Source organism: Petromyzon marinus, chromosome 3 (assembly GCF_048934315.1).
Source record: "Petromyzon marinus isolate PM22_M1 ecotype Great Lakes invasive population chromosome 3, UKy_Petmar_22M1.pri1.0, whole genome shotgun sequence".
NCBI classification, from domain to species: Eukaryota; Metazoa; Chordata; class Hyperoartia; order Petromyzontiformes; family Petromyzontidae; genus Petromyzon; species Petromyzon marinus.
Window position 1 is genome coordinate 16810208 of NC_133669.1, and position 25586 is coordinate 16835793.

Sequence of the window (25586 nt, forward strand, 5' to 3'; positions counted from 1 at the left end):
CGTCCCTGATACTGTAATAGCAGAAAACAGTATTGCTATTACAGTATTATGCACAGACATGTTTATTACACTCCTGCTTTTTTAACATTTGCCCAAAAAGTTAAAACAATTTAAAAGAATATTGTTTCCAACTGAAGAATATGTTAACATTTTAAGGTTCAAGAGGCATTGCTTTACTAAAGCAGTCATAATATGTTGTGTTTTGCACGTTTATACTCAACACGCAACGATTACACTAACAATGATTTTCGCAAACAATACGTGCATTACGTCGCGCGTGCAAAGATCAATGAATTAATGCTATGCAAAAATATCACCTTTTTGGGATAATGGAACACACGAGACAGAACAAGTTAGAATATATGAGGCAGACATTACAAGCGAGACATTACATTCTTGAATGGAATAGAATTGTGACCCCCAATCGCTGGAAGGGGTGAATCGTTACAGTGAGTCGATACATAAAGCGACTACCACATTCCTAGGAAGATCGACCAGGACACGTGGCAAGCTGGCGGCCCCTCCATCTATCAGCTCTGCCCACCTTTACAAAGTCGCTCCCACTCAGTAATTAACCCTGCCCACACAGTGAACAGCCTTCTTGCTCTTTCAGACCAACCATACCCACTACCCGGGTAGCTGCCACCTTTTGCCTGTATCATGAGCTGAGTATGAGGCCAGAAAATGTTAAAGCACAAGATCTCGATTTTCATTAAAGCTTGGTACGCCAGGAGAGAAAACGAGAATTTCTGTAACTTTACCTATATGTATGTTCAACTTCTTTCGCACCGTATGTAGCCAACCGTGCTAATCGGAGGTGCGGGCTAAGGACAACAAACTAAACACAAAAAGCTATTCTAGAGAAATGAGTTTTCAATGTAGATGTAAAAGTGCATCGCGACAGCGGCTTCCTAATATCGGAGGGGAAGAGCGTTCCAGACTATCACCGTTAGCTTACCTGCAGTATTCCCAAAGCTCGCTCAAACAGCTTCTTGTTGCTGACTTTCAGGTCCACCATGAAGTTGTGGAGCACCTTCCCCTTGGCCACATGGGCGCCCGTGCTAGCGGCATTCAGGATCCACTTTGTGCTAAGCTCCCAGTGGAATATCTGGAGAACACGTTATCTTTTGATTTAAAGCTTTCGTGACTGCAGGGATTCATATTCTTGGTTCTTTCGGTAAAGTCACGTAGAAGGGAAACAATATATTTTTTAATATATATTATTGTTTCCCTTCTACTGGACTTTACCGAAAGAACCAAGAATATGAACACGTTATCGTTTACTACTCTCGCTATCGGCATCACCGTCTTCATGATCAACAATGTAATTGCCTTCAGGAATATAAATGATATTATTAACTTCTTTATTGCATACTAAAAGCTGGTGCCGAACTTCATGGTGGTAAATAAACCATTCAACTGGATATAGCAAAACATGTAATCAATCAATATTTATTTTACGTGCCAATATCGCCCTCAATAAAGTAGACATCAGTGCACATTTCAACCGAATGGAAATTGTACAGGGGGCGTACAGCAAACATTAATTAAAAATAAACCTGCGACACCCTCAGCGGCTAACACTGACTTAGCAAAGGTAATGTTCTTGCCTGCCCCTACTGGACATCCGTGAAACAGAGCTTTATAGCTCATCGGATTCCTGCAGTATAAATACATATTCTGATTCTGATAAATTGCAACCACGCGCAAATTAAAGTGCAACTGTGAAACGTTTGTGTACCTTCAAGTAATGATCCATCTTGTGTGAACTGATTGTAGGCCATGTTACTTTAACGATTGTAGCAAACAGACTCTCCAGTTCTCCCTGCAGAGAAAACCGTACAATATATTAAGGGGTACCATTCACTCATTATTGGGTGGCATATATATGACAAGTGCTCTATGTGGTAGATACTGTAAGGGCAGATCTTGGAGGTCACGCGTCTACTGAGAAGCACCTCCATTAGTTGGCGGAGGATAGAAAGCATTGCCACGGTGATGTGGTGGCATTAGCGGCTTTGGGCATGAACACATCTCGATTTTGTGGTCGAGGAGGCTGGGTGGCTCAGAAGGTTAACACCGTGTCGGAGACATGAAGCCGGCACCACTGTTTGAGTCATGGGTTCAGCTGCCCATGATTAAAACTGGTTCTTAATTGTATGGTCGCAGCTGAGTCAGAATAGCAATACAAAAAACATTCAATTTTTTTTATCAAGACTGCTTATTCTAGTTCTGAGAATTAAAAAAAACGTTGGTTTGATATACGGTAATCGCTCTGCATAGCGCATATGGACAAAAAAGGCATTTTGATGGAACTTCAGAAGTAGTTCTGTGATGTAATCATCTGGCATCTTTCTCTGACTCCGCATGTTTACTACTAACTGCAAGATTTCTAAATAGACATGATTCTTAGTTTGCTGACATAATTCTGATAGAACAGTTATAATTTTGCGTTGCTCACCGTCACAGTTCCAAATAAAAATGTGTGCAGCTCAGGAAAATATGACGTCAAGAAGATGATTGGAATATTATTCGGAGAATAAAAATACAAAGGAAATTAAATTAAACAAAATGCTGCGTTGACGCTTACCCTTAGATGTTGCTCACTTGACGCATGAACGATGGCTGAGATGTGTGGAGAGCGAGCGCGGATCGTCTCTGCGAAGCACCGTACTTCCAGCTGATCGTCTGTGCGCACACACAAAAGGAATTTTGTGTGGTGCCTGGGTGTACGAGCCGGCACCGCCAAGATCCTGGGTACGGGTACGAATCAGGGTTTCAGCCGCGCGTCAATTAACCTGGGTTCTCATTGTTAACAAGTTGATGACCTGAGCCAGGTCACCAATCACTGCACCCAAAAATACAAACGATCACTCTATATTTAGTGTTTTGCTCAATTAGGCTAAATTCTATTTAAAAGTTGAAAATGTTAGTTTGACTTTTGGTTGACATATGATGAACAATATTTGCACTACGTTAAAAGATCTTAATATAATCTGAAGGCGACTTAAAAAATAATTCTATGATGTAGTCTTCAGAGTGGTGAAATAAACTAAAAACGATAAAAAAAATATATATTTTACCAGGCAAGGCCCACTGAGCTATAAAGCTTTTTTTCAGAAGCGACCTGGCCACAAATTATAGTTCAACGAAGTGGCTCATCATGTGTAAATGTATAGCAGCCAAATACTCTAAATGCATGTTTCTCAATGTGGAAAGAAAAACTAGAGGTCCAAGAGAAAAATCCACGCGAACACGGGGCGAGAGACATGCAAACTCCAAATATACAGCAGGTGTCAGGGTCAGGATGAAACCCGACGTACTCCTGCATACCAAGCGAGAGTTGTGTTAAAAGGTAAAATTGTCCACACCAAAACTGGTATCCTTATTGCTCTGAAGAACCACAGATTAATACACTAATAAGCATTACGACCATCCTGAGAATGTATTGAATCAGAAACCATGATTTATATAATCGTCAAAAAAACATCAGGATTGAAAGTCATATTTTTATACTGCAAACTGATAAATATTACGTTGGAACATCGATAGAATATATTACTGTTTAAATATGCCATTCGTTACTTCGTATAATGATAATTATTTCAAACTAAGCAAGTAAAACATTTTCCATACTATTTAAGTGAAAATGTAACTCAATTGGTACGTTCAACACGTAGGCTTTCGCGACCAATATTATTAATAATAAAAAAAAATTGGTTAGATCGTGTAAGTATTAATGTGTTGTAACTCTCCAACCACATTGGTGGGCTGAAGTAATAACTAATTGGTGCGTTTTTTTAACGTGACAAACCTTACTGGCTGTGTCGGGTGGTGGAGGGTTACGATACATTTATACTTACACGATCTAACCCAAAAACCTTTATTATAAATACATTTATACGGACTGCTGGAAGGTCATTGGCCAAAAGTTTCCTTTTATAAATCACGTAAAAGAGTTTTAGTGTCATGTATCATTGCAACTTGATAGCACATAAGCACATGATTGGTGTCATTCAGATCTCATTTAAATAACACAATTACAAATATACAGGAATTGGCTTGTGAGAGATGTTTCATTCAGCCATAGTCATGTTAAAAGACAAACCATCGCCGGTGAAGATAAGGATCACTGTGTCCCAATCAGTCAAGCACGGTAAGATGTTCTTCTTGAAGTCCTCATGGGAAAGGAAAAACTGTTGACCCTAAACACAAAGTTGTCACATGGTTAAGGCCCTGATAAGAAACGCGCGAACTCTGTCAAGACTGTTTTACATGGGAAGCAGCACTGCCCGCGTTTGCATGAGATACACGGCTGGGTTGGAGGGTGTTTGGGAGGCGTGACGTCGGCGCGGTGCACGAACCCGGCTCAACACTGTGGGATGCGGGCCACGTCATCACGCAGATGTGCGCTGTGACATCACCACAGTGCACCTGCGATTTGCATTTAAACCTCTCCACGCAATGTCGGTCAAGGAGACTGTTTGACCATACCGTACCAGGTTGCTCAGTGCAGGTTGTTGAAGCGGCGTAGAACCCAAGACCAATTCCGATATCACTCGCTACGGATGTTAGCCGTAACCAGGAATCGTACTCGGGTGGCTGGGTTCATAGCGCAGTGCTTTTAACCACTGCGCTAACACCGCTCCAGTCACAAAAAAATACTTTATTGTTCATTAATGTCTCTTAGACGTGAGCCAAACACAATACTGTACCTTAGATGAGACGTCACCCTCCTTGATTCCCAGCGTTTGGTAACCCCCATGGAGAAAAGCACGCACGTCATTGATGTCTTCAAAATAAAACACAGACAGGACATTGCTCATCACTTGTTGTAATAAGGACCTGCATGTATAGTTTTATCGCATTAGCTGTATTACCGGACCTATTACCAACTCACCCGGAATGTGCCCAAGTAATACACACATCTCACTCGAATTAAAAGTGAAATTTAGCAAAGTAGATGTAGAATTACATCAGGAAATCAATGAATCCAAGATTTTTTACGTGGCATATTCAGCAAATATGTTACACGGAAGTGCCAAAGGCAGTGCAGGTGCAGTCACATGGGTGTTCATGCGGTGGCGGTGAACGTATCTGACCGGCTCCGAAGGTCGGTGGACATTCGCTGGCGTCTATCATCGCCACGATGCCCAACGTCCCCCAACCCAGGTAGTACAGGTGCCCAGCTTGTTGTAAGCTGTGAATGAGGTATGGAGAGCCTTGACCAAGTGAGACGATCATATTGTGATTCAAATTTAGGAAGTTTAGGATCAACATTGCAACGACCCAAAAACTATTATTACATTTGTTAATGTTAACGCAATACTAGTTTAAGTTCATTTTATTTCTTTACAAGGACGATCACCTTTAGCCAGTTTTCCGGCTATTTCCACAAGGGACATCCGTGGTGCGTGAGTACAGCGACAACAAAACAAAGCCAAAAACATCATCAGTATTGCAGAGCATGAGTACAGGGTCCTTCAGGAATGGGGCACCGCGGTGGGGAGATGCTATCTGCCTGGCCTGGTATGGAGGAGGTCGTAGGTTCGATTCTGACCCTGACACCTGTATATTTGAAGTTTGCAAGTTCTCTCTGTGGTCGCGTGGATTTTTTCCGGGTTCTCCGGTTTTTCCCTCCACATTTAGAAATATGCGTTTAGATGATTCAGCTGCTAGAAATTTTCCACGTGAAAAGCCACTTCGTTGAGCTATCATTTTATGGCCAGGCCTTACCTGGTAAAATAAAGTGTTGTTAAAAATTAGGTATAGGTTAGGAATATTGCACAACTAATAAATGAGGTCGTTAGGCACGCAGCCTTTGTAATGTTTAAAGAAATGAAGATTTTTAGCACACAATAGCCACACATCAACAGCGCATTATATGAAAGGTATGCATTTACAACTAGCAAAATGTATTTATTTACGGACAGAACACTTCAACCCAAATGCAACGATCTCAACAATCTTAGAATGCAAACAACACATCTTAAAATGTCAAAACATAATAGCTCCCCTAACCACATGAGCAGACCTCCAGGATGTGGAATGCATTCTAACTTGACCACAGTTTGGGTGTCAAGTCACAAATAAGTTGTATTTGAATACCAGGGGTGTGTATTCCAAGCTGTCTGACACGATTCTGAAGCTTCGTTCATGAGAAAAAGACTTTCAATTGACTCTCGGGAGTGATTATGATTCTCAAAAGGCATCATCACAGTGACTATTTTCTCGCCAAAAGCTACATCGCAAATGCACGACTGCATAGTGATTCGAAGGTCGTTTTTCATCGTAACGAAGCTTCAAACCTATGTCTGACAACACAGGACAGGTGATCTAGATGTGTAACTACAAGGTATTTTGTTGTTGTGTCCCTTTAACAAAGGCAACACTTGACTTTGCATGTCAATGACACCTGAACAGGAAATTCAACTAGCAGTCATGTGTTCACCTTCGTGTCAGAAGGCAGAGCTATCTTGAGAGTGGTGCTGTGTAGCAGTGCTGATGGTAATGTATTTGCATATCTGTTGAGACAAATTTAAAGTTTTAGGGGTTCGTTTACTTTATAAGCAACTAGCTTTACTACCCGGCTTCCCCCGAGACTTGGAGTCTTGTCTTGGATTAATACACGGCCGACGCGGAGGGTGGGGGGGATGCGTGACGTCAACAGGCACACTGCGTGACGCTTCCGCATGCGGGTGCCATCACAAGATGTGACGTCACCGCAGTTCAAAATATATCCATCATTGCGCCCCCTCCCTCAAAATACAAAAGTCTATTTTTATACTTTTTGCATTGTGTACAGTCTGCAAGCTACCCACATGCTAATTTTCAAGTTTGTTGCATGTTGGAAAGTATGCTAAACATTTTGAACAGACACACATTCACACATTTCCCTTTTATATATATAGATTGTGTCACTATACTTCCTGCCATGTGCTCTCCCCTCGAACCATGAAGGCCTTCCTTTGTCATCATCCTCGTACACTGTACTGTATATCGTACTGTATGTACGTTGAAATTTTGCCCTGTACGTAGCCAACCGTGCTCATTGGAAGTGCGGGGGAAGAACGAACTAAACACAAAAATCAGTTCGAAAGAAATTCGTTTTCAATCTAGATTTAAAGGTGCACAGCTCCAGTGGCTTCCTAATATCAGAAGGAAGAGCGTTCCAGACGGCCGCAGAAGTGCATCTGAAAGTGCACGATGCGGTGGCCATCTTTGTTCGATGGCCAGCCAAAATCCGCTGTGAGGATGACCGCAGTTTGTGATAGTGACGAGATCAGTGAGGTAAATATAGCTTCTTGTCTGTGGTTTCCCAAGAAAACGTGTGCCCCGATTTTTTTCCAGCGTCTTGTAGACGAAGCCGCATTGAGATACAATACAAAGACTACAATTTTCGTTGTACATTTATATGGCACTATTGAGTGGGAGGTAGAATCTGTAGTTCACCTTGTTCCACATCTGTGCACCAGTTCAGCGATGCTTGGGCTGCAGGCGTAGGTGGTCTTGTGCACCGCCTCGTAGGACAGCAGGCACTCTCGAACACAGCTGCACACGCGGTCACACGATGCCGTCGCCATGTTAGTGTACAACTTTCTTTTTTTTTTCGTTTTGGCAGGGAGTAAATCGACGTTCATGTCGAGGTTGATGAGTAAGCCAGTGGATGGCTCCAGGACGAGTAGCCTGATAGACTATACAGTGGCCCTAAGTTTTACAATGCCATCGATTAACGATATTTCAATTAACGATCCGCCTCCCATAGGGTCCCATTATTTTTTTATTGACGAGACATTTTCGATTTACGATATGTTTACGATATCACGCGGCCGCCAATTTTGGCCAATCGGAGTGCTCCTAAGTGCACTCAGCAGACCTCAGCCAATCAGCGAAGCCCTTTAATGAACGTCAAGAGCAACTGGCTGCTCAAAAGAAAGCTATCTCTGGTGTGGACCAATCAGTTTAAAAGACAATGAATATATTATCAAAGTATTTTTTGTTTGCATTCTGACCACAAGTATTGTGGTTAATGCAGACATGATTCCTTGTAAAAAGGTTTCAGTTATGTTGCCAGAAAAAAGGAAAAACCGATCCTTATAGCCTATCTATTAATTATTTATCCATGTTTGTATTAGTATAGATTATTTAACATGTTTTTATAACGTTTATTTATTAAAATTGCGTGCTCAAATATTTAAACTATGTTTTTAGGGTTATTTCAATTAACAATGATTTTTGTGGAACCAATTAATATCGTTAACGAGGGACCATTGCATATGAAAATACTTCCCAAAAAGTGTGCAGCATCGACCTAAGCCTGCTGAAAGTTAAAGCCAGCAAAGCCATGGACTTGCAGGGGTTCATTTGAGGACACTAACCTCAAAGAATGTTTAACAATTTTGCACTACTTCCGGGCTAAAAAAGGCTGCGTGTACCAATATGTGCGCGTGCATTCATATTTAATTGCGTTTTAAGAGCAAACAAATTGCAGGAACATGACATTGATATCTAGGAAAGCACTCTTGACTCCTGCATGTCAATATGCTTTAAGTAGAACACATGAGGAAGACACTCGAGCTACGGCACTTTTCAATCAAGATAAAAACATTTTTATTTAGAATTGCTTTTTGTGTTTAGTTTGTTGACCTTCCCCCGCACCTCCAATTAGCATGGTTGGTTAGGTACGGTGCGAAAGAATGTCAACGTACATTCATACATGAGCTATGATTACACAGGCACTTTCGGGTGAAGTGGCGGTGCGGTGGTGACCATACTGTGAACCCAGAGGCCCGAGTTTGATTAGCAGTCAATGCCGCTCAATGGCGAGTTTTTTCCGAACCACTCCAAGGCCCTACTCTTACCAACCACCGAACGGTCAAACACCCATGCTCAATGCAGCATGGGGAAGGCCTTCGTACAGCAGTGGAATGACAATCCGAGGAAAATTAAACCACCGTATCCTTCATATGTGAGATCTTTACACATCATATATTGCGTAGATATGAGTGTGCATCGATATTGTATAAATCCCCATTATTTTTATATTATTGCATTTATAAAATGCACCATCTTAACAGGCTAACATTCGGGGCAATGACCTTTCTTCAGAGGAGCAGACAGAGACGATGGCCAGATTGGATGACCGCGCAGATTGATGAAGGGGCCAGCCCAGAAATGGTCTAGATATCAGTCGCCACTGATGTTAGCCGTGCTAACATTATCGGTCGCTGGGTTCTCCGTTCCACTCTGGGACAAACATGAGCCCACGAAATCTTTGAATATTATAAAGGAAGTCAATTATTGAGAACGTGACTTGTACATTTCTCCCAATGCGTTTGATGTTTTCATATAATCCCTGATCATATTACTTTATTTGAATAAATCGGCGCCCTTGTATCCGTCAGTCAAAGGCTTAGGAGCTGCGTCGATTGTGTCCCATGTGCGGACACTGAATTTCGTGAGTTATGTATGAAGTCGCACCTGGGTGAGACTGCAACGCCGGCGTTTAGAGCCGTGTGCGCGGCCAGGAAAACCGTTTCTAAGACGACCTTGGTCGCGCTTCCTCCTTTCATGCGAGTGGAGCCAGTCAGAGCCTCCGCCTGTCACACGCCAAATATTTCAAACAGTTCCTTAGCGCAGCGTAGAGCTGTTAAGTGCAAGGGTCTACAGTTATTGGCATTATAGGGGTCCAGGTTACAAAACTCCACCGTGGAAATTTAGTATCACAATACGATATGTATTATTTTTACAAAATGTATTGTTAATTTTTACGTGTCAATTATTACTTATATGCAAGGTGGGCAGAATATGATGTGAGAAATGTACAGTGTGAAAGTGGCATCAAGCTCAAGCTGTTTTTCATGTTATACAGCAATCCCTCGCCAACCTTAGGGGTTAGGTTCCTGAAAAAGACCGCGGTAAGCAAAACCGCGGTTGGTAAAGCACAGGGCATATGGGAAATAAGGGGGTTAGGGGAACCACAGCCGCGATCAGACTCATCATTGCTTAACTAAGTTGCCTGTTTCTTCACTAAACACGAATGAAATCCAGTGCATTGCACAATAACATAATACAATTTGAAATAAACATAAAATTTACTTTGCATACCTTTAATATTAACGCTGATGATGACAATGACATGGGGGGAAGGGCTGGTTAGAAGGAGGGGGGCTCAGTCCACCTTCCCCCTCTTCCTCTGGGCGACAGACGCAACAACTCTCACCTTCACCACTCGCTTACACGCTTCGGGTTCCTGATTAAGGGCAAAATTGGCCCTTTTCCGGAATTGGAAGAAAAAATTAAATAACTTTATCGGTAAAGTACGTCTTTAGGTCGTAAGATGTACGGAGGCTCCCACTATAGACTATGCGGGAGGACGTGTGGCACAGTTTGGCGCCAGCTATGAGAGTGCGGTCGTGTCGCTACAGTTCTCTGCCGTGAATACAATGTCTTTAAATCAACAGCAATAACGCCCCTAAATCAAATTAACGCTAACCGCTTGCACGTTGCGGGGTGGTGCTGTGGCGCAGACAACCACCGCCCCGCCCAAAATTGCAACAGGATGTCGTGCTGTAATGCAATGACGTCATTGCTGTAATGCAATGACGTAATACAGACGTCGTGTGACTTCCTTAACACCGTGTTTACTCGCAGAGACTCACATTTTCAGGCCGCGGTTGGTAAATTGTTATACAAATAATAAACAAATGTATACATGAAACCACGGTTGGCAAGGGATTCGTGTATAGCATCATAATTGTGTCACGGGTTCAGAAGGCACCCTTTAAACCACTTCAGCCAAGGCAGCATCTCATCAAACGAGAGATCGACTGAGGAAAATGACAGCGCTACTGAAGTCACTTCAATGGACCTCTCTTACCCAGCACTGAGCAATGCCCCTTCATGCTCTCAGTACAGGGTTATACTCCCAATGTGTACATTTGAATCCTGAGAGCTGTACGCGTGTGAATTACATGTGTGCATGCAGTGCCTTTAATGTAATCCAGCACTTTGCAGGCAATGGTTTGAGGATCAGATTTGTGGAACTTCCAAACCCATGGCAGTAGCAAGTAGATTGAACTCATCTGTGCATAGGTTTGAGTGTTATCCCCTCATTCATGCAGTTTTCTTCAGTTACCTTAGTTTCCACCCACACGCAAAATTTAAATTGTACAAACATCCCAACGCAGAACCTTTAAAAAAATAACTATTCAGACCAAGAGGCTTTCCTTGATAAATACAGGACATTGTATGTACAAATCGAGTATAACACTAAATTGACTGATGGTGTTTTTATACAGCCATTGAAGATTGGGCTGAGACTACCAGTTTACCGTGATAGACTGCCCCAATTCTAAAAAAATAAACTTTTTATTCTACCAGGTAAAGCACACTGAGCTATATAGCTCTTTTTCAGACGTGACCTGGCCACAAAATGATAGCTCAACGAAGTGACTTATGTGGCAATTGATAGCAGCCAAATGCATGTTGATTCTAAATGTTGAGGAAAAAAACGGATGACCCGGAGAAAAGTCCCCACGACCGCACAAAATATGCACTTGAGATTTTATTTTCTACAGACAACAAAAAATGTATGCTGATAAATTTGTACTTAATAAATGAACGCTTTCATGTTTTTAATATCCTGTTTTAAAAATGTTTTTCGTAGCATCTCACTTGCCTACGGTCACATTTTCCACCCGTCTACAGCGATGTAGATCCTGCTAAGCCATCGAAATGATGACTATGTCCAGCAAAAAGGAGAAGAATTATGAAATATTAAGCAGAATAAATAGACCATCTCAGAATTTAAAAAAAAACTCCAACTGCCTTGTCTGCAAACAGCATCTTCATCATGGAGTTCCTCATGGGCATTAAACACTATTGTTCTGTTTTTCTTGAAAGACCAATACCCGTATAATACATTTAAGATATCTGAATCTATCTTTTTCTTGCCCAGTTTGATTCCAGTTGCATTAGACGTCATGTCTTTAGATGAAATGTCCATCTGGAACTCACGCAGAGCGATGCATCACTCCGTGTTATGGAATGGCGCGTGAAAGTTATCACAGAACTACTTCTGAGATTCCTTCAACTGACCTCTTATTCACACTAGGGGTCTCTGCACTTTCCCACATACCGTTACTATGGAGAGTCGTTGATCCCGTGGGAGTCATCATGCCATGTAAGTTTGCCAAGTTCAGCGAAACACTAAACCGTGATGTTTTTTTGTGCAATTATTATTGACCAAGTGGTGACCATCAACTCGCTTTCAGAACCCAGTTGAGTCGTTAGCAGCTGAAACCCACAAATTAACTGAGTGGTCTCGCCTCTCAGCCACTTGACCACTTCGATACATTTAACTATTTACTGAAAATGAATAAGTACTGAGTCTACGATGACTTGTGAAAGAGCCCACCAAAGGATGGACTCACCCCAACCAATGGGTTGAGAAGGAAGGAGGTGGTGGTTGAGATGCTTCTTGAGTGAATCCTTTCTGCCACCTGTGCAAAACTTGAGTGCCAGCCCTCCACCTTGGTTGTCCTGAGCACAACACCGACAGGACGCACTCAGAATTAAAGTCACTCTGAAATCTCTCCCATAACCTGACATTTTGGCAAAAAAAAACCAATAGGATTAACGGTATAAATGAGATCTCACTATTGGTCTCCTTTGTATCATGTGTGCCTGAGTGCTGAATACTTATGGATGTAAGGATTCATTTATTAAAATATCATCTTTAACCAAAGATATATGCAGTGAATAATGTACAGAAGAATCGATATTTGATGAACAAATAAACCAACGTTTTGTTATATGTAGGCTTTACCCAGCGAACAAGACTTTACAAACAAGATGGAACGTGCAGATAATATATTGGAGACAGTACAAGCAAGACATGTTTAAATCAAATTGAAACACAGATTCTTTATTTATTTTTAAATGTCGGGGTAAGATGTTATGATTCCAGCATGAATATTAGTACTTACACTCATGATACAAACACCACATTTGCATGTAAGGATGTAATACTTATGATTTGTATATTTAAATTTTTAAATAGTTTATCACACTAGTTTACCTAGAAAATCCTGACTGAGTCTCGTGACTTAAATATATTTGGCTTATGGAAATCCTGCAGCCACTTTACATTTTACATACACTATTGATTTCACAGATCATACTGCACTTGAAAAAATGATTCAATGAGTGAACTCATGATCCCTGATTGTCATAAACTCACAAAGGGGTCAATCGTCAGAGCCGTACTGTTTCATATCTTTATATAAATCGGTTACACTTGTGATGTGAGTATCGTCCAGCAAAGGGCTAACACCTGAAAAGAAGTTTACATTTCTTGTAATAATTTAGTGCTTACGTTTAACTCAAGAGACAGATGAGACAAATAGAGTATATTTATCAAGCGAATCCGGGGTTAAAATAAATACATCAGACAGCTGTTGTTAAAATTTACACTCGGTGCTAAGGATGGCTTGGTGTACAGAAGTTCTGTTTTGGGATACGCTGCCATTCATTTGTGAATGTCTGCCCTTTTCCAGGTTATTCCTTGAAAGAAAAAAAACACCTGCGTAGATTGTTGACGTGTAGATGTGTGTGTGAGTTGTGTGCGTGGGGAGCGATAATGTAGCGGTTAGCCCACTGCGCTACGAACCCAGAAACCCGTGTTCGATTCCTGTTCAACACCAGTGACGATTATCTGAACCGGGCATGGGCTTCCTCTAGGTCGACTCAGCCTCAATTGAGTACCTGGTGTGGTGTGCAAACATCGCCACTGGTGTTGGCCACCCACCCCCTCGTGCGCCGTGCCAGCCTTCACAGGTGCTCGCGAACAGCACTTGCCCCAACAGTCTGTTGTTCAGGCTATACGGGGAATCTTTGTGTGTGTGTGTGTTCTCACCGTGCCAGACTGAGAGGGTTGAATCCTAACAGCACCGCTGTAAAGCGACCTGGGTCTGCCAGACACATGTCCAGCTGCCCAGCTACAAAGGGAGCCTGAGAAGGGGGAAGGGTCATAGGTCATCTTTCCAGAACCTGCCACACACTTTCTGTGCGTGAGCTTGTAGGCTGTAGGTTCAGTAGTGCCGTGTGTAGTAGTGAAGCCGTGCTTTCAGGGAAGTACGATGCAGACTTTCATCAATTAACATTGATTCTTAGTTTCGCGATTCACGCGCACAATCATGTGATGGAAGTGATGTTGTTTTTTTATTAGCGTGTGTTGCATGTAATTGCTTCAAGTGACCAGTGCACCAGTGCAGAGAATAGAGGTGGTATCGTTCACCACAACGTTAAACAATTAATCTAGTCTTCAATCTAATGATGGCCCTGAATCGTGACAATCTGTCAAATCTCCGGAGAGGGATGTATGCATTGTTCCACGTTAACAAGATTGGACGTTACTGTATATCGGTGACTACGTTGCTTGCTCATCCCCACGATGCTATAAATCACACAGCCACGCCTACAGTAATTCTAAATGTATATTATATTGTTTAGTTACATTATTATTTAATATTGAGTGTCATACATTTTTAAAGGGTGTTATGTTTTTATTGAGAATACATCTTAAACCCTCATCTCCCTTTATAAAACGGCTCTGATCTCACTGGGCTCGTAAAGTAATTGGTTGTGAATAAGGAGATATCTGTCAATGTTAAGTACAAGGGGTCATCAGTTGTGACCTCAGACAAAAGAACAAAGCACTTCTTCAGGAAATGGCTATGGGTTTGCTTGCATGTGCACAAAGGCTGTGTGCTTTTTACACATTTTTGCATGTTGTTTCAAACTCATGGTTTTTCTCGTCTACACTATTATTCCCTATTATTTACATATTAGGATTATTTAGAATATTAGCAACAAAGAAAAATGGTGCAGCCTCACCTTGTGCAGTAGAGAATCTATTAAATTTAGAGAAAACAGGTGTTTAACAGTTCTGCCAGCTAGACTCAGTGCTGATTGGTAGTGTATTCCAGTATTAACAAATGCACTGTTTAATTGCATGCCTATTCAGGTTATCATATATTTTTTAACTATGATAATCCCAACCGATAATATATACTGAATATTTTCAGATTAACATAAGCCATTATAATTTATATAATTACATTAACCTCCATCCGATCTTCACACCTGATAGGCACACAGTGATAACATCATCTTGCTCGATTTAACACCAGAGGCAGGAAGACTTCAAACCTTACTAATTGGCTGTGTCGGGTGGTGGTGGATTAACAACACATTTATATTTATGCGATCTAACACAAAAAAACATTATTAAGAATAATATTGGTCGATAAGTCTTATGTGTTAAACTAAGGCACAACTTTGTGGCTTAACGGTGGTACTCCGCTTTCACTCACCGACAACCCGCACGTAATGCCTATGAAGAGGATCATCTTCTTATCCATTGTGACCTACATTGGAAAAGGAGGAAAAATCATCCACAGCCAGATTCCCACTGCACGCATCTGCATCATGATTTGCCCCCATTGGCGGTAACTGGAGACATAGACACATTTTTTAAAACTGAAAAATGCATAGAATCTCACATTGCCCAACAAGATAATCTGTCTCGAGCCGTGCAAGTGTATGGTGTGAAATATTAAATTTAAAATTTTCCAAGATCCACGAAGATAATCATACAGGAAGACTTTTGCTACAAAACAAATTTTAAGAATAACCTCGACGTGATGTTATAATCCATGACCCAACAATTTATAGTACTATTTTGCTCTAGAAAACAAAATCTTTCCCATTCCCAAGGATATGTTCCCTCTCACTTGCTTAGAAGGACAAGCGAAACAATTTTAGCAGAAAAACCGGTGAGCGAAAGCAACATGATGTCCCAAGAGGTGAACAAAGAAGGCATGAGATGTAAAAGGAAGACAGCCCACGAAGGTCAAGGGTCAAGACTGTGCAACAGCTGAGGAAAACTAGGCAGGAGAGGAGGGCAAAATGTGATGACATTCATAGAACCAGCAGTAATTACCTCTTCGCAATAAAAAATATAATGCTGCCTTACATAAGCTGCTGCAGTAAACCGTTTGCCAACCCAGTCCGTTTTTAGGGTCACCCTGAATACCTCTCTCAGCTGCTGACTCCCAAGCTCGGGCTGGTCTTCCTGGGCCTCCTGAGATGTAATCAACGCCCTGTGGGCATATAGAGGGCATTTACAGGACGTAACAATTCGGCTTGTACTCGGTGTCAGTGCTGTGATTTAGATTCGTTATACTGTAACAATTCACTCCCCCGGACCCCCACCCCACGAAATTGGGTGAATTATGGTCGTAATTCGATTGAAGTATCAATGATTTTAACATCTTTTTTTATCGTCTCATTTGTGCTATTTCATTTATATTGCTTTGTCTCACTGGGCTCTCGCTTGAGTAACGTCCATGTGTGTGTACAGTACATGTGAATATATGCATATATAAATGCCCATCTTTAAGATGGACACTACATGCACACCGCGTTGACATGCACGAGTGCTGTTCATGCATCACGGCCCCTACTTATCTCCACCCGCAATGACATATGTGTAGCACGGGGAGCGTCCACAGTCCTGCAGCAGTTTGTTGAAAGATTTCTACAGTAAACACACATGTCAGTAAATTAAACTAATGGCAGCAGAACTTATGGATTAAAAAATTTCTAAAATAGTATTTTACCACAATTTTATCCCAATTGTGCCAGTGGTGTTATGTCACGTGTGTAGAATCCATTCAGAGCTCTCGCAGAGGGCAGCGCTACCCCCGTCTTATTGAAAAGGGCCATGGAAGCGGATACATATAACTAGTCTTGAGATCTCTTCAAGTTACCGCTGATTCACACCTGCCCGTCTGCAGAATAATATTCGTTGCTTGACAGTCTATTCTCACAGCTGTAATTTAGCCACATTAAGATACTGAGTGCAGAACCAATTAGATAAAAAAAAGTTTTAAAGTCATTCTGACCAGCTAAATATAGTAACACTTGATGAACCTAGTTTAATCACAGGCAGCTGCCTCGAGGATTTCAGTTTGCAGTGTTTAATTTTGTATTTGTTTAGGTAGTTCATAATGTGTATTCCCATGTTAATTCAATCATGGCTTGCTCTCGGTACAGATATTTTTGTCGAGACTACGGAATTTTAATGCAATAAGAGTACAAAGGTCAATTTGACTGTCGCAATTCGGCATGTAACAAGTCACATCCTTCCAGCAGTTCGATTAATAGTCACCATTTGGAGTCACAGTCTGATTTAAAAACACAGTACGGATATTTTTGTTCTAATTTTACCATCTCGACAATTGTATTTTATTCTATAGTTTTGATTGCTAATTTATCATATATGTAACATGAACATATAACTTGATTGAATGCAGAAAGAGCATACCAATTTATTTTAAATATTCACTGCATCGTTATTTGTCCAGTAGCAATGCTGATTAATATCGTGGAGTTTAACAGTAATCAAATATACATTTTAAAATAGACTTACAAAACTATGCATAATTAAATCTTGACTTAAAGCTTTCGTGACTGCAGGAATTCATATTCTTTGGGTCTTTCAGTAAAGTCACGTGGATAGGTTTAAAGAAAATAAAAAAATAACAAAAAACTACGACGTTTCGATCGCTTGTGTTGTGATCGAAACGTCATAGTTTTTGTTTTCTTTGAACCTATCTACGTGACTTTACCGAAAGACCCGAACACTAGGCGTAATTAAAGGACTTAACCTGGCTGAAAGGAGTTTTATGAATGTGTGCTATTTTGATATACAGCACCATCATGCACTGTGCATCTGTAAAGTCCTCAAGTAGAACTAGTGGCTGCAATTTGACATACCGCAACAAGAAACGCCAGTCTTCCCGATGTCCCACATCCACTCAGCACTATCGCATTGTTCTCCGGGTTCTGAGAACCAAGCCATGTACAATCGATCCACTGTCAGTTTTCAAAATAAAATATACAATGTACTGTACATTCATAGTCTAGCACATGAAAATGAATTCACACACAGGCCCACAGGAAACATGCACTTACTTGGCAGACCTTATGAATTGTAATAGTATAATTTGTCTTGCAATTTGTTGAATATTGTCCGAACATGAAAAGGCCTAATTTCTTAAACTGCATTTGTGTACGATGGGTTACTTTTAATGAAATGTTTTTTAGGAGCCTTAGAACTCAGTCAGAATAGCTGCACGTGGTGTACCTTAATAACATGAATATTTAAAGTATTGATAAACACTTCCAATAACAGCGTGGGCAATTCCACAAAAACAATGATCGCGTCATTTATTTATCGAGGGAAAACCTCATTGAGTCTTAAGGCTTTTTTAGAAGGGTACTGCATTGGGATGTTTGCCAAATTTCCCTTTAAGTTGAAAACCCACACAGTGAGGGAAAAAAAGTATTTGATTCCCTGCTGATTTTGTACGTTTGCCCACTGACAATGATCAGTCTATAATTTTAATGGTAGGTTTATTTCAACAGTGAGAGACAGAATAACAAGAAAATCCAGAAAAACGCATGTCAAAAATGTTATAAATTGATTTGCATTTTAATGAGGGAAATAAGTATTTGACCCCCTCTCAATCAGAAAGATTTCTGGCTCCCAGGTGTCTTTTATACAAGTAACGAGCTGAGATTAGGAGCACACTCTTAAAGGAAGTGCTCCTAATCTCAGCTTGTTACCTGTATAAAAGACACCTGTCCACAGAAGCAATCAATCAATCAGATTACAAACTCTCCACCATGGTCAAGACCAAAGAGCTCTCCAAGGATGTCAGGGACAAGATTGTAGACCTACACAAGGCTGGAATGGGCTACAAGACCATTGCCAAGCAGCTTGTTGAGAAGGTGACAACAGTTGGTGCGATTATTCGCAAATTGGAAGAAACACAAAAGAACTGTCAATCTCCCTCGGCCTGGGGCTCCATGCGAGATTTCACCTCGTGGAGTTGCAATGATCATGAGAACGGTGAGGAATCAGCCCAGAACTACACGGGAGGCTCTTGTTAATGATCTCAAGGCAGCTGGGACCATAGTCACGAAGAAAACAATTGGTAACACACTACGCCATGAAGGACTGAAATTCTTCAGCGCCTGCAAGGTCCCCCTGCTCAAGAAAGCACATATACATGCCCGTCTGAAGTTTGCCAATGAACATCTGAATGATTCAGAGGACAACTGGGTGAAAGTGTTGTGGTCAGATGAGACCAAAATGGAGCTCTTTGGCATCAACTCAACTCGCCGTGTTTGGAGGAGGAATGCTGCCTATGACCCCAAGAACACCATCCCCACCGTGAAACATGGAGGTGGAAACATGTTTTGGGGGTGTTTTTTCTGCTAAGGGGACAGGACAACTTCACCGCATCAAAGGGACGATGGACGGGGCCATGTACCGTCAAATCTTGGGTGAGAACCTCCTTCCCTCAGCCAGGGCATTGCAAATGGGTCGTGGATGGGTATTGCAGCATGACAATGACCCAAAACACGGCCAAGGAAACAAAGGAGTGGCTCAAGAAGAAGCACATTAAGGTCCTGGAGTGGCCTAGCCAGTCTCCAGACCTTAATCTCATAGAAAATCTGTGGAGGGAGCTGAAGGTTCGAGTTGCCAAACGTCAGCCTCAAAACCTTAATGACTTGGAGAAGATCTGCAAAGAGGAGTGGGACAAAATCCCTCCTGAGATGTGTGTAAACCTGGTGGCCAACTACAAGAAACGTCTGACCTCTGTGATTGCCAACAAGGGTTTTACCACCAAGTACTAAGTCATGTTTTGCAGAGGGGTCAAATACTTATTTCCCTCATTAAAATGCAAATCAATTTATAACATTTTTGACATGCGTTTTTCTGGATTTTTTTGTTGTTATTCTGTCTCTCACTGTTCAAATAAACCTACCATTAAAATTATAGACTGATCATTTCTTTGTCAGTGGGCAAACGTACAAAATCAGCAGGGGATCAAATACTTTTTTCCCTCACTGTAAGAGGTCCACTTTCTCTTCTGCCATCTGCTCTCTTTGCATACAAAGTATACAAATCGATGCATCGTTTCACAACCTAAAAAACTTATATTCAAATGTTAACAAAGAATATATGACAAACGTATGTTGTTGCCTTTGTGCCATGTTAAACTTGCACACATTCTCTGTATTTTAAATGTGGCTTTTAATAGGAGTCCTTACCTCGAGTATGATTTTTGCTTGTGCAGCCACATCGGTCATCAACCTTATTGTGGACTCACCAAATAATGTCTATAAAGGAAGGAATAATTAATGTTTTAATTAGTACTTCATTGGTATTTAGTATTTTTACTTCACCTCCCATTGAACGCAAACAATTTCATCTCCCGTACAACCTATTCACACACACACACACCGGATGCCTTTACACATGATAGACATACAAACTTTGCGGAGGATGGCAAACTACCTTCTGTACAAAAACAACTCTACAATGACAATGTGCGTGAAAGAAAAAAACGAGGCGACGTTTCTGGCAATGGCCCCTTCACAGCATATAGAGGCCAGAGAAGAAATAGAGTGGGTAACCTTCTCTGTAGCCTCTTTTGACCTGCAAAATCCATAAACCCCACTTCTAAAGCGAGATGGGCCATTGGCTGAAACGTTAATTCTCTGTTACTGTATATTCTATCACATTACAGTGGTAATGATGCCATGAGGTTGTTCTTTAATTGTGCTTGTAAACCACAGCCAACAAAGCCTATTTTTTGATATTTACATAGGATTAAAGGGTATACATTTTCAAAAGGATGCATTTATATTTAGAACTATTATTTATTTTTAATGATGTAGTCTTTCTAAAAATGTTAATTTCACCAGAATGTGAATGCACGCACTTGTGTTCCTAAATGTTGCACAAAACACATTTTCTAAAATAGGGCCTTTTCATTTTCAATTATCTAAATGTTTGTTTTGTATTGGTCCACAACTATAACGTCACTGGAAAGTGAAAATACTTTTTATGGCAAGAGCGATGGCGCGTGGTGTCAGCTGATGTCACTTTTGTTAGCAAAGCACGAAGACATGTTAAGTTAAAGTTGCTATTACAGTATATAAAATTATAATAAGTATAAAGATGCGAAAATCCACCCAAAAAAGGTCTGAAAATTCCCTTAAAAGTCCGAAATTTTTAAATCCAAAAATGCATCTCATACAAAGTGATGTGTACACATGTTATTGTCACAGAGGTAACCACAAATGTTAGCACCATGTGTTCTTCAGCCGCTGTTGCTTTGTCATCTCGTTGGAAGATCTCTAAATCACACTCTTGAAGAAGCTGGACAAGCTGGGATGGCGAGGCAGTGTCCAGGCCATGAGTACGTGGATTTGCCCTCTCTGTGTGTGGCACCAAATCTTCAAGTGCTGCCATCTCCCCACAGACTCTGCGATCCAGACAGACATCTGATAATGTGACACGCGCCACACACAAACGAACTGCAAATACGTAAAACAAACTTGAATACAGCTTTAGTGTGGCAGTCAATTAAGCAGAGTTTTCAATGTGTGAAGAGCATGCAACTGACGCACGACTGCATATTAATATACTGTACAATCATCGTAAAAGCTTTAAGCTAATAAACGTGCTCACTAAATTGCAGGTGTAAGGGCCTCCACTACAGCGGAGTTCTGGAGGGTAATTTTAATCCAAGGTAATGTAATGTATGTATGGTATTTTAAAAAGCAACCAATAACACAACATTCATATAATACACTGTGGCTGCTTCTACCCAACTTAAATTTTCAATAAAAATGGAGTCCATTCGTTTTTATCTGAATGACTTTTTTTATGTGGAAATAACTATATTTGCTTTTGCAATGTGCATTGACTTTCATGGCTATGCTGATATATACATTTATAGCGCATGACATGCTCCATTGATTTTTTGAGTATTATCCATCGAAAATGGTTTAAATGAGACTGACATTACATTTTGTGACGATCAACATTTTTATGAACATCTCCATTCCCAGTTTCAATGGATCACACGTCTGTAATATAATTTAACAAAGCAAGCTTTTAATTTAATGCTCACCAGTAGCTTAAACCAATTTATATTCGGAATCATTTCTTGATTAAAAATGCATTGAAATATTTTCACTCAATTTAAACCAGTTCATTCATAGTCCATAAAACGAAATAAATTAACAACTCAGCTAGAGCAAACACCAAAGTTTCAAAAACACACTCATAGTCCACGAATATTACCAGATTTATTACAATCATTTGTACTGTATTTAAAATGCACCATTTTACGTTATAAAAAAATCCCAAACAATAATTTAGCCAAAGTACAATACAAGCACAGATGTTTACTCAACACCATCTATATACATATTTAAATCGGCTCAAGCCCCATGTAAATCCCGTGACTTGTGTGTGGCCACCCCTCTCAAGCCCCGTCTCCTCCCGCCCCCTGTGACGACACGCGCTGCTCCGTGAAGCACCTCCAATGAGCACGGTAGGCTACGTACGGTGCGAAATAAGTTCAACATACCTACATCGCCTCTACCTCCCTGAACATTTTGCTGCCGTTTTTTTTTTCCCATTCATTCGACTAATTTACATTCTTTCTCATCACACGCCCGTTGCTTTTTTTTCTTCCATTTGTATTATACTTTGTGCCCCGGACTCTTCCGTTCCCTTCCCCGTGGTGAGTGCCACGGTAAAGAAAACACACACAAGTTGCTCATTTGCACCAACATCAAAAGAGATGCACCACCAAAAAGCATTGAATCATGTGTCATTATTACTGGCTGCGAAAACATACGTATTGCAGGGCTTGAGCAGAACACGTCACCGGAAAGGGATCACGCTGAGACTGACGATGGAGCGGCAGTCAAAGGAGAGAACACGTCTGAGAGGACGTACAACCGTTGAGATGGAGCGATGAAATCCAGGTCACGTCCAGCTGCCAGGTGGATTCATTGCCGCGTCGTAAGACGGTGATAGATCACGAGGGACTCTGTATGTTGCACTTCTTTCGCACCGTACGTAGCCAATCGTGCTAATCGTAAGTGCGGGGGGAAGGACAACAAACTAAACACACAAAAAACTGTTTTGGAGAAATGAGACCTCCCCAAGGCTTCATCCAGCAGTGGATTGATCATGGCTGATGGTGATGAAACTGCAAAGCGGGCTATGACACGTGTGACACGTGTGTCCGTCTGTGTGTCATAGCTGTGGACTCTCAAGAAGAACCCCCTCCTTGGAGAGAGCAGTAGATTTCTGTACAGGGTGGTCCAGATGTCTTGTGACCCCCCCCCCCCATTAATCCACCCCTATTCTGTTTTAAATAAACCTTACTTAAAAATTTATATTACGTTTTAGAGAATTAAATTGGGGTCACGAGACATCTAGACCACTCTGTAGATCAAGTTACGGGAAAACATAACTCGAGGAAGTTGTTTGAGCTGCGATGCAAGTGTGCGTGTTTTCAATGTGTTCAAAATATAACATGATTACGTGTGTTCACGTGTATACTCTTGAGTGTATTTGCTCATGCGTACTAGAGTGTGTGTAAATATTTGTAACCTTTGTGTTCGTACAGTACTGTATTGTGTCAATGTTTGTACGGTGAGTTCACGTGTTTGTGTCTTTGAAGGTAAGAATGTGGATGGTTGTGGAATGTGTGTTAACGTGTCTACACTGAGCGTAAGAAGTGTGCTCGTGTGGCATCGGGTAAGCAACGCAGTGAGTGTGACCACAGCACTGCTTCTGGCTACGTGTGTACTGCAAAGTGAGTCTCTGTGAGTCTATGCTAGTCGATGTGTCTACACTGAGTGTGAGCGTGTATTCACGTGTGCATAGTCGGTGTTTGTGTGTGTGTTCATGTGTCCGGCAAAAAACAACCCCCTACCTATACTCTTGGTGCCGGACGGCAACGCTGTGGTGAGCAGTGCCATTGGGGGGAAGGGCCAATTCAGATTGGCCATTCCCCTCATGGGCGTTTGTAACCACCACAGCGACCAAATGGGGGCTCTGGACGGGTGCGACAGGATTGGAATGATGCCCTGGTGGTCGATCCAGAGTCTGAGACCCGGAAAGGCACCGGGCAGAGATGATCTCCCAAGCGAAATGCTGAGGGAGGGTGGTGTTTGTGCACAGACTGCCCTACATGACATAACAACCACTGGACGGGTTCTGCAGGATTGGAAGGATGCCCTGGTGGTCCCCCTCTTTAAGAAGGGGGACCGCACAGACTGTAACAACTACAGGGGCATAGCACTCCTCAGTGTGCCGGGAAAGGTCCTGAAAAGGATTATTCAACATCGCCTTGCTAGGCACGCTGAGGAGAGGCTTGCGGAGCCCCAATGCGGTTTCAGGGAAGGGCGGTCCTGCACAGATGCCAAATTTTCTGTCCGTCTGCTACAGCAGAGGTATAGGGAATTCAACAAAACCTACATCTCTGCTTTATTGACCTGGTCAAGGCCTATGATGCCATCAGTAGGCCTGGGCTCTGGGTTATTCTTCGTGCTTTTGGAGTTCATGACCCTCTGCTCACGATCATTAAGAACCTTCATGATTGTGAGCGGGCCCGGGTAAAACTACGTGGCCGGGAGTCGGAGCCATTCCCTGTTCACCTTGGAGTGCGACAGGGATGTCCTCTGGCTCCCACATTATTTAACATCTTTTTCGACCACGTAGTTCGTGAAGCCTTCGATGGCTGTACCGGAGGAATTTCCATCTGGTACAGATACAATGGGAGGCTGATCGATGCCCGGGTGCGGTCAAGGGATGGCTCCCTATTGGTCAACCACGTTATGTATGTGGATGATCTGGTAATTGCTGCTCACTCAGAGGAGGAGTTGGAGATGCTACTGCTGAACCTGGAGCTTGCCACTAAGAGGTGGGGCCTTACCATCAGCCCCACCAAAACTCAACACCTGCCTGGGTATTTTGTACCATCGGATACTCCACCCCCACAACTCCCAATTGGTGATGGGGCAGTTGTGGAGAGAGTGGAGAGTTTCCATACCTGGGCAGTGTGCTCATGACCAGCTCCGGTTTGACAGCAGAAGGTCTCACTCCGAATCAGTCGAGCGGCAATATCTTTTCATCGGTTGCGTAACGCTGTGTGGAAGCTACCTGGTCTGTCGCTGCGCACGAAGCTTCAGGTCTTCTCGGCCACGGTCATTCCCTCCCTTCTCTACGCTTGCGAAACGTGGACCCCCCCTAATGGAACATCTTCGCCGGTTAGAAACATTTAGGCTGACCTGCCTACGATCCATCCTGGGTTTAACCAGGCTGGATTGTGTGAGGCGCTCACAAATCCTTGAAAGATCTGGGCAAAGTCCCATCGGTGAGCTCCTCCGGCAGGCAAGGCTGCGTTGGCTGGGCCATGTAGCCCGCATGCCCAGCCACCGCATGCCGACACAGCTTTTGTTCGTCCGGATCGAGGGGGCTAAACGGGCGCGGCACGGGCTGGAGAAGAGATGGAGTGATGTGGTACAGGAGGCACGGGGTTAGAGAAGAGATGGAGTGATGTGGTACAGGAGGCACGGGGCTAGAGAAGAGATGTAGTGATGTGGTACAGGAGGCACGGGCTAGGGAAGAGATG

The 25586-nt window shown here is 42.1% G+C and overlaps 1 protein-coding gene across 2 annotated transcripts in view; it reads right to left on the bottom strand.

Moving 5' to 3' along the window:
- GCKR (glucokinase regulator) overlaps positions 1-25586 on the bottom strand; it is a 29921-nt gene that overhangs the window by 2942 nt on the left and 1393 nt on the right. The window contains exons 2-18 of one of the 2 annotated variants that reach the window (XM_032976708.2): positions 22797-22937; positions 21236-21410; positions 20191-20259; positions 17845-17913; positions 16530-16603; positions 16100-16166; positions 15378-15431; positions 13919-14013; positions 12435-12543; positions 9481-9599; positions 7453-7551; positions 5103-5200; positions 4716-4792; positions 4109-4205; positions 2591-2688; positions 1742-1825; positions 959-1108 (exon numbers count right to left, since the gene is read on the bottom strand). In XM_032976708.2, the coding sequence (XP_032832599.2) occupies positions 959-1108; positions 1742-1825; positions 2591-2688; positions 4109-4205; positions 4716-4792; positions 5103-5200; positions 7453-7551; positions 9481-9599; positions 12435-12543; positions 13919-14013; positions 15378-15431; positions 16100-16166; positions 16530-16603; positions 17845-17913; positions 20191-20259; positions 21236-21397 (1521 nt within the window). In that variant the 5' untranslated portion in view covers positions 21398-21410; positions 22797-22937. The remainder of the gene's footprint in view (positions 1-958; positions 1109-1741; positions 1826-2590; positions 2689-4108; positions 4206-4715; positions 4793-5102; positions 5201-7452; positions 7552-9480; positions 9600-12434; positions 12544-13918; positions 14014-15377; positions 15432-16099; positions 16167-16529; positions 16604-17844; positions 17914-20190; positions 20260-21235; positions 21411-22796; positions 22938-25586) is intronic. The other variant, XM_032976716.2, reaches the window with a different exon arrangement.